Source organism: Bidens hawaiensis, unplaced genomic scaffold (assembly GCF_021521415.1).
Source record: "Bidens hawaiensis isolate Kalapana, Puna unplaced genomic scaffold, B.hawaiensis_p1.1 tig00005181_1, whole genome shotgun sequence".
Taxonomy (NCBI): Eukaryota; Viridiplantae; Streptophyta; class Magnoliopsida; order Asterales; family Asteraceae; genus Bidens; species Bidens hawaiensis.
The window spans coordinates 1,347,078-1,357,464 of record NW_027491333.1 but is presented as its reverse complement, the minus strand read 5'-3'; the positions used below and the strand labels follow the sequence as shown (position 1 = coordinate 1,357,464).

The following is a 10,387-nucleotide window of genomic DNA, read 5'->3' as shown; positions in this document are numbered from 1 at the left end:
GTATTTTCTAATCTCGTCAGGAGGGAGCATGTCCCACCCATTCCTCGTCTAAATAACCCTTCATTACTTGAAGAGCCGACTACTGAGCCTACTCTTCCTGTCCTTCCATGTCATGATTTACAAGTGATGGCTGCTATGGCGGCTTCGTCAGAGCGCCAGCATCGTCAAGTGGAAGATACCAACTTGGTGATATTCTATATGAGGAAAGACATAGATCTGGCTCAGCTCAAGATCATAGAACTAACAGATAGGAACATGCAACTTAGGGAACACCATCGTAGTATGGTGCGAGCTTTTCACAAGATGAGAACCGAAGTTGCTGAACTGGTTGGTAGAGTGTAGCATTTGACAGGCCATCTGGGCCTAGAGGTTGATAGGATTAGAGAGTTGGAAGAGCAGCACGAACCTGAAGAGGATCCTAAGGAGGACCCTGATGAGGAACCGGATGAGGACCCTGAAGAAGGGCCAGCTGATAGTGCTGGGTCTGGGGTGACTCATTGACGATGGGTGGATTTTTTTTCCGTACCATGCTTAGTTTTCATAAACCTAGATGGGGAGGGTTGTTCCCATCCAACTAATACTTTTGGACTTTTGGTATTTGAGCATAAGTACTTTGTAAACGGTTTTTACAAGTTCAAATAACTTGTAAAGTACTTAAGTTCAAATACCAAAAGTCCAATAGTATTAGTTGGATAGGAATAACCCTCCCCTTCTAGGTTTTTGAAAACTAAGCATGATACGGAAAACAAAATCCATCCATAATCAGTGAGTCACCACAGACCCAGCACTATCAGTTGGCCCTTCTTCAAGGTCCTTCTCCGGTTCCTCCTCATGGTCCTCCTCAGGATCCTCTTCAGGTTAGTGCTGCTCTTCAAACTCTCTAATCCTATCAACTACCAGGCCCAGATGGCGTGTCAAATGCTACACTCTGCCAGCCAGTTCAGCAACTTCGTTTCTCACCTTGTGAAAAGCTCGCACCATACTACGATGGTGTTCCCTAAGTTGCATGTTCCTGTCTGTTAGTTCTATGATCTTGAGCTTAGCCAGATCTATGTCTTTCCTCAGATATAATATCACCAAGTTGTTATCTTCCACTTGAAGATGTTGGCACGCCGACGAAGCCGCTATAGCAGTCATCACTTATAAATCATGGCACGAAAGGACATGAAGAGTAGGCTCGGTAGTCGGCTCATCAAGTAACGAAGGGTTATTTAGACGAGGAATGGGTGGGACATGCTCCCTCCTGAAGAGATTAGAAACATACTCTAGGTACCAGGTCCATGTCTTCTATCTCCTAAGAAAGTGAGTGTGAGATTATTCACCCTGAGGGGCTGCCCCCTCTAGCAATTCGGTACGGTGCCTCTTCGTCCCTGCTGACGAAGGCGAAGTAGGATGAGTTGGTGACAATGGTTCGTCACTTCTGGTGATGGGTTCCTTTCAATGAGCGGGAATGGGGTTGGATGATGACATACTGTAACATAGGCGGGTGCACAAATAAGTAACCAATATGTGTGTGCTGTGTAACTAACTCGACAAGTACAGTCATAGTTAGGAATGCAACCTAGTTCACTTATCACTAATTAGAAATAAAACCGGGTTCACTATAACTAAGGATCTTATACCAATCTGTCACACCCTCAATTTCCACATGCGGGGTGTTACCGCGAGGCGCTTGAGAAACCAGGATCTCAATCATTAGTTACACCAAATAACATATAAGTATTTTAAATAAACTTCATTGTCCCATATTTGAAAAAACCATTTCAGAGTTAATGTCTTTTGTTTTAAAATGCATAACCGTAACATAGCGGGAAACATAAATCCCTAAACAAAAGCAAAGAATCTAATGCGCAAACATGCGCATGCAATAACATTATTAATTAAAAAGTTCCAAGTTATGATGCAATGTTTATGAGTGACCATGAATGCAACTCCTATTCGTGCACTTGATATTAGCGACCTAAGAAAGACATGCTAAAACGGGTCAACACATAGGTTGGTGAGTTCACAGGTTTGAGTTTAAAACAAGTTTGTCAAACAAACCATTAAGTAAGTAAACATTGTAAGTGATAAAGTATGGATAATGTATGCATGAGTAATACCACTTGTTAGTTAGGCTAGTAATCATGTTACATTAGTGTAAGTTTCATTGTGATCGAGGCTGACTTGTTAGTTTGTTTGCCACCCACGGAGTCTAATATAAGACTAGTGCATATTGCGTTTCTAGTAAATGAAGAAACCCGGTGATTCCCTCTCCCGAGAGCCCTGAGGGGGTTCGTCAAACCCAGTAGTACTACCCTTCATTACCCAGCCAATGTAAAATTGTTAACGGTCCAATGTGTATAGGGGACTTCAGTTTATGTTCTCCATGTACACATGAGGTATTAAAAAAGTCTACAATATCCAAAAAGTTTTGTATGCATGCTTTCTCCCCCCAAAAGGAAAGTAAAAAGAGGGGTAGTGAAACTCACCTTGAATGCGGTTCAAATGAAAGTGAACTGCTTAATTCAAAGTTGTTCTAGTGCCTAAATCATACAAGCATTATAAGTATTTGCTAAGCGATTCCTAGAACCCTTAATATCTAGGGATGACAATGAAACCCGAACCTGATGGGAAAACCCAAAACCCGACATAAATGGGACGGGTAATACCCGACCCATTAGGGTTTGGGATTAGTTTTAAATTTTTTCACGGGTTTGGGACGGGTTTGGGATTTCTAATACCCTATTACCCGACCCGATTACCCGATAACATAAACCCATTTACCCGATTATATACCCGACGTACCCGATATAGCTTATTATATTATATATATACTATATTCCAAATATATTATTTGTTTAAACTTGTTTATGTTAATTATTTGAGATATTTTATCTTTATAGTAACCATCTTTGTAGTCGATCAGTTATATTTTGTCAAAATCCGACGGGTTTTGAGCCGGGTATACCCGACGAATATTTTATCAAAACCCGATAGGAAACCCAAAACCCGATGGGTAATTACCCGATTAAAATCCGATAAGTTTGGGATGGACTTTAATAACCGGGTATGGGTTTGGGAATACCTAAACCCGACTCAAACCCCACCCATGCATGCTTTCTCCCCCTAAAAGGAAAGTAAAAAGAGGGGCAGTGAAACTCACCTTGAATGCGGTTCAAATGAAAGTCAACTGCTTAAGTCAAAGTTGTTCTAGTGCCTAAATCATACAAGCATTATAAGTATTTGCTAAGCGATTCCTATAACCCTTAGTATCCAAACAATCCCATTGTTTATTAGAAGTTTGACCAAAGTTTGACTTTTTGTTGACTTTGATCAAAGTTTGACTTTCGTTTGACTTTAACCAAAGTTTGACTTTTTGTTGACTTTTGACCAAAAGGTCCAAGTTGTTGACTGTTGACTAAAAAGTCCAAGTCTCGATGACCGAAGACTAAAATTTGGGTTTTGTTGACCGTTGACCAAAATATTGTCCTTTGACCCATAATATTGACTGATGGCCAGTTGGTGGCTTTTGACCAACTATCTAGATTTAGAATAATTATATGATATTCATAGGGATGACTTAACAACAAATCCTAGTACAAACTACAATTATCTTTACTAAACTGTATGTTGATCAATCTGAACAAGTTTTAAGTCATCAAAACTGATTTTTCAAACCAAACAAAACATGTAAATAAATTATCAAATAACATCCACCTATACTTTCAAGTATTAGGTACTTTATTCTTTTTATAATTTTTCAATACTCACAAACATACAGAAAATTCATGCTCTACAGCAACCTATTTTCAGTCTCTTTATTAGCACAACAGAATACAAATATTTGCCAAACATTCCATATATGTCCAATTGATGCAAAACCAATTGGATTAGATTCCTACTTCAATATATGACATTCAGGAAGTTAAATCACATAATTATCTATTTTCAATCACAAGTTATAAAATTTACAACACAGCTCAGAAAATTTCTTTTTCAATAAGGATTGCAACCCGATTTTGTAAATTAATAAAAATTAGTCAAACAAAGTCCCAAAATAATAATTAATGACTTTTTGAAAACTAGACTCTAAGTAATTAACCGTAGTATCAAGAATCAATTAAAAATACCATCGTATCAATAAGTTATACAACAAACAATCTAGATCACAAAATCTGTCAGCAAGCAGATTCAAACTAAAACTTACAAAAATCATGATTCTTATATCCCTATGATCCTAAATCATCAAGGAACCATTTTATGTAATAAAAAATCTTGTATTTTAATAATTATACCCATTTAATCAAATAGCAAATATATACATATAACGGACTTAAGCTTTTATACTACAACACAATAACTCAACCAATAAAATCAAACTTGGTCATCCTTGGTTCATTTTCAAAAATCCGATTATTTGGATACTAGTTTCATGTGTATAAGATTAGAATATAAAGAAAAACATAAGGTAAATATATATATATTACATATGATTATCTAGTGCTTAATCCATAATCCAACACACTTGCATCCAAAAATCACCAAAGTGCTTATGATCTTGAGAGAGTTTTTAGAAAATGAAAGGTGTGTATGTGTGGTATGGTGGACGGCCAAGAGAGAAAGAAAGGAAAGGTTATAACCCCCTTTTCATTTACACACTCATTAAGTCATAATCAATTTAGTCAAACTTTAGGTAACTTTATTTTATTTTATTTGTGACATGTTACAATATATTTTTAAAATCATTTTCTTAGTAATTCTTTAATGTTCATCTAGCTAATTGTCACGTAACACATCATATGTTGTATCATTTTAATTATCCAACTTTCTTACAATATCATATAAGCATATAACAACTAGTCATGTAACATATGAAGCATGTAACACAATTATACACATCATATATTATATATACATGTAACATATCATGTTTACTTTAACATGTGTGACAAGTTTACTATTCTAGTTACCTTATAACATGTGTGACAAGTTTCACGTTCTAGTTACCAACAACTAGTTACTCTTACCTAAGTCACCAATGACACGACTGACTCAATGTATGCATACATGAGACTACATGCATGAGAGTTCATTAACATAGTTAACAGAACTAACTGGGTTTAGTTAATGGAGTTAACCTGAAAATTGGCAGTTGACACATAAAAGACATGTTTTATATTGTTTTAATTAAAGACTCATGTAATGAATGGTTGGCATTTATGTATTCCGTGAAAAGTTTTAATAAACTCTGATATTTAGAACTGTGTTTATGAGTAAATCCAACGTCCAAGTAGGGCTCCAGGACTGAGACCTTACACAAGATCCTTCTTTGGCGATGTCCGCACCATTGATTGAACAAATGGCCTCAATTCCAAACTTGTTTTGACGCTCAAACTAGTAAAAAAAAGCAATCGATCAGGTCGCTGGTGGAGATCTCGAAACCAAATCTCCGAATGAGACATTCGAGATCTTAGAACAAGCTGCCAAGAAAATATTTTCCTATAATCCACCACGATCAACCCCAACACACAAAGGCATACACCATTTTGATAATAATACATTTATATTTGCACAATTTGAGTCCCTCTCGAAGAAATTTAAACCGCTTTAGTCTGAGCTGGCCAAAGTAAATGTAAAGTGTGATAGGTGTGGGGGAGATCACAAGGTCAAATACTGTCAAAGTATGACCATCGAAGAATGTGATTTTATAAGCCGACAACACTTACAACCCTGGTAGGAGAAACCATCCGAACTTCAGCTGGAGGGATGGAGCCAACAATCAAGCTCCTAATGGCTTTGATAGGAGACCTTTCTAATTCAAACCTCTCAATCTAAACCTCCATACCATTACCAAGGTGCAAGTACCAGCCAACAACCAAATAGTGGATCTACAGCAGAGACTCTTCTGACACAACTCATCGCAAGTACTGACGCTTCAAATAAATTAACCAAAGATCGGTTCTTGAAGAATGAAGTGGAGCTAAGAAACCATAAGGCTTCTTTGCAAAAAATCAAAAATCAAGTATGTCAGTTAGCCCAACTACTTTCCGAGAGACCACCCGGAGCTCGAAGGACTTCCTAGTAACACTGCTACCAATCCCAATGCTTAAGCCAATGCCTTAACCCAAAGAAATGGCGAGACTACCATAAACAATTCACAAGTCACTCCTATCCAATCTGAAGGTGATACTGAGGTTCTTGACACATCCAACACTCAACCTATTCCAACTATTCCAAAACCTGTCAAAGAACATGTGAAACCATATGTTCCACTAATTCCTTGTCCAGCTCGCTTGAAGTAGATAAAGATAGAGGCACAGTATGGTAAATTCATATAACTTTTTAAGCAACTACATATTAACCTTTCATTTATAGAAGCCATTTTCCAAATTCAAAAATATGCAAAACTCTTGAAGGAAGTTCTATCCAACAAAAGGAAGTTAGAAGAGTTATCAAACGTGATACTCATTGAAGAAAGCTCCGCCATTCTCCACAACAAGCTTCCAAAGAAAATGACTGACCCAGGAAGTTTCACTATCCCATGTTTGATACGAAACTTGTTTGTCAACAATGCTTTAGCCGACCTAGGAACTAGCATCAACTGAATTCCTTATATGGTTTTCTCCAAGATAGGACTAGGATAACCTACTCCAACCTTTATGAGCATTCATTTAGCCGATAGATCAGTAAAATACCCAAGAGGCATAGTTGAGAACATATTAGCCAAAATCGACAAATTTGTCTTTCCAGTTGACTTCATTATTATGGACATGGATGAAGACACTTATGTACCCCTTATCTTAGAGAGACCATTCTTATCTACCGCTAGAGCATTCATAGATGTTTGCACCGGAAAACTCACTCTCAGGGTAGAGGATGAGGAAGTAACTTTTAACATAGGCAAATCAATGAAACATCCGCAGTACACAGATTATTCTGCATACTTCCTGGATATGTGTGAATCAATAGTGAGCTTTCATTAACGGAAAATAATTGAGTAAGAAGCATGTGATACACAACTGATTATGGAGAAAGTACATGCCGTCAGTTTAGAAAATCAAGTTGTGGAGGAGGAAGAAAGCAAATCTGAGGAGACATTTGAAGAAGTAGATAGAGATCTAGAACCTAAAGCAAAACCTTCTGTTAAAGATCTGCCTACTATAGAGCTTAAGGAATTACCTAAACACCTTGAGTATGCTTTCCTTGAAGGCAAATCTCAATTGCCTGACGTCATTTCCTCCGACCTTTCAATTTATGAGAAAGAAAGACTCCTTGAAGTTCTCAAATCTGACAAGAAAGCTATCGCTTGGAAAATTATGGATATCTAAGGTATCAGCCCATCATTCTATACTCACAAGATTTTAATGGAAGAAAACTTTAAACCAATAGTGCAACACCAGAGACGACTAAATACAAATATGCAAGACGTGGTGAAAATCGAAGTACTCAAACTGATTTATGCGGGATTAATATATCCTGTTACCGATTCTCCTTGGGTAAGTCATGCTGAAGTAGTCCCGAAGAAAGGAGCAATGACAATGGTCACCAATGACAAGAATGAGTTGGTTCCTATGAGAAATGTCACAGGATGGCGAGTTTGCATTGACTATCGCAAACTCAACGATGCCACTAGGAAATATCGCTTTCCTCTCTCGTTTATTGATCAGATTCTCGAGCGTATGTCAAAGAAAATATACTACTGTTTTCTTGACGGATTCTCTGGCTATTTTCAAATTCCAATTTCCCCTGAAGACTAGGAGAAAACAACATTTACATGTCCCTATGGCACATTCGCTTACCAATGAATGCCCTTTGGACTATGTAATGCTCCAGCTACTTTTCAACGCTGTATGGTAGCTATCTTTCACGACAGATTGAGGAATCAATGGAAGTTTTCAAGGATGACTTGTCCGTCTTTGGAGAATCCTTCAATTTATGTCTTTAAAATCTTAAAAGAATGTTAGAAAGAAGTGAGGAAGCTAATCTTGTGTTGAATTGAGAGAAATTAAAATTTATGGTTAAAGAAGGCATCGTTTTCGGGCACAAGATATCTTAAGACGGATTAGAGGTGGATAGAGTCAAAGTAGAAACCATTTCCAAACTTCCACCGGCCACATCTGTTAAAGATATTCGAAGTTTTCTTGGCCATGCGGAATTTTATCATCGTTTCATCAAAAAAATTTTAAAGATATCCCGACCAATGACACAACTTCTTGAAAAGGATGGTTCATTCATCTTCTCCGAAGAATGTTTGGATGCATTTAAATTCTGAAAGACAAGCTTGTAGACGCTTCTATATGGTAGCTCAAGACTGGACACTACTATTCGAACTTATGTGCGATGCAAGTGATTTCGCTGTTGGAGTAGTCTTAAGAAAAAGGAAAGATAAGCATTTTCATCCGATCTACTATGACAGCAAGACTCTTAATGATTCTCAAGGGAATTACACAACTACCGGGAAAGAGCTTTTGGTCGTAATCTTCGCTTTCGACAAATTCCGTTCTTATCTAGTTCTTTCAAAAACCATCGTTTACAGGATCATGCGGAGATTAATTATTTGTTGACAAAACAAGATGCTAAACCCCATTTGATCCAATGGATTTTACTTCTACAAGAATTTGGCATCGAAATCAAGGACAAGAAGGGGGTCGAAATGTTGCAGCCGATCATCATTCTCGTCTGAAATGCCAAGCTTCACAAGAAATAATGGGGACCAAGATAAATGGCAACTTTCCCCATGAATTTCTTATGCATATCCAAACTCGAGAAAGAAAACATCCTTGGTTTGCTGATATCGCAAACTACAAAACTAATGGAATCATCCTCAAAGGAATGACGTATCAACAAAGGAAGAAATTCTTTTCTGATATCAAAAATTACTTTGGGAAGATCCATACTTATTTCACACAGGAGCTGATAATATCATTTGAAGATGCTTATATGGAGAAGAAGCACACAAAATCCTGAAACATTGTCATGAAGGGCCATCTGGAGGTCATCATGGAGCATAGGCAACCACAAAGAAAGTATGCGATGCCAGCTTCTATTGTCCAACAATCCACCAAGAAGCAAACGAAATGGTTTGCTCGTGCGTTGCATGCCAATGTGCTAGAAACATCTCTACTCGAGATAACATGTTACAAAGACCAATCCGTGTCTGCGAAATACTTGAAGTTTGAGGCATCGACTTTATGAGACCATTTCCAACATCGTTTGTCATCACTACATCCTAGTCGCATTAGATTACGTATCAAAATGGGTCGAAGCCCAAGCTTTGCCCACCAATGAAGCTAGGATGGTAGTTAAGTTTTTGAAGAAATTATTCTCTCGTTTTGGTATTCCCAATGCACTTATAAGCGATCGAGAAACTCACTTTTGTAATGCGCAAATGGAGAAAGTATTGGCCAGATACGGGGTTCATCATCGACTTGCTAGACCTTACCACCCACAAAAAAGCGGTCAAGTGGAGGTCACAAAGCGGGGTATCAAACGAATCTTGGAGAAAACTGTGAGTCCTAATCGCACAGATTGGTCAGAAAAATTGGACGCTCTGTGGGCTTTCCGTACTGCTTACAAAACTCATATAGGCACTACGATGTTCAAATTGGTGTACGGAAAGGCGTGTCATATTTCGGTCGAACTCGAGCACAAAGCATATTGGGCACTTAAAACTGCAAATCTTGATCTACCATTTGCGGGGAAAAATAGATTCATGCACCTACACGAGCTAGATTAATTAAGGATGCAAGCGTACGGAAACTCACGGATTTCCAAGGAAAGGATGAAAAGACTTCATGATGCACGACTGAAAGGTGAAAAACATTTTAAAGCAGGTGACCACGTACTCCTTTATAACTCTCGCCTTCATTGATAACTCTCACCTTCATTATAGAGCCCTTGAACTTATTCAAAAAGATGGGCATAGCTTTAAGGTAAATGGTCACAAGATTAAACTCTACTTTGGAGAAAATGTAGAAACCGCGATGGAGGTACTTCACCTTCATTTCATAAACTAAAATGCCAAACCCGTGCATCAAGCTATCGACTCTAATAAAAATTTAGCATGTTTAGGTTAAATTATACATGTGTTTTTTAGGAAGACACGGTCGTGCCCACACAACACAGCTGCCCAGTACAATTTCCTTGCAATGATAGTTTCCGGCGATGTTTCCCTCTCAGATTGTCCAGTTTCAAAGGAAACATGTCAACATGGTCCGTTTATAGCAAGGCACAGTCGTGCTAATAGTGTCCGGCAAATTATAAATATGCATCACCTCCTTGAAAGTTTTGCACACCTTCTAGCCACATTTCTCTAAACTAAAAAGCCTCCAAAGATGACAATGGAACACCATAGTGCTGGAAACCCGGTCACCAATCCACCTAAGAAGAAGAGTATGAACCTGAA

At 38.0% G+C, this 10,387-nt stretch overlaps 1 protein-coding gene across 1 annotated transcript; it reads left to right on the top strand.

Annotated features, from left to right (window-relative positions):
• Positions 1-9,370: 9,370 nt before the first annotated feature.
• On the top strand, positions 9,371-9,718 carry LOC143629311 (uncharacterized). Its single transcript, XM_077098619.1, has one exon. The coding sequence runs from the start codon at positions 9,371-9,373 to the stop codon at positions 9,716-9,718; it is 348 nt and encodes a 115-aa protein (XP_076954734.1).
• Positions 9,719-10,387: the final 669 nt, after the last annotated feature.

Excerpts from the sequence above, each read along its gene's own strand:
- LOC143629311 (XM_077098619.1), top strand. The coding sequence starts at position 9,371 with ATGGAGAAAGTATTGGCCAGATACGGGGTTCATCATCGACTTGCTAGA.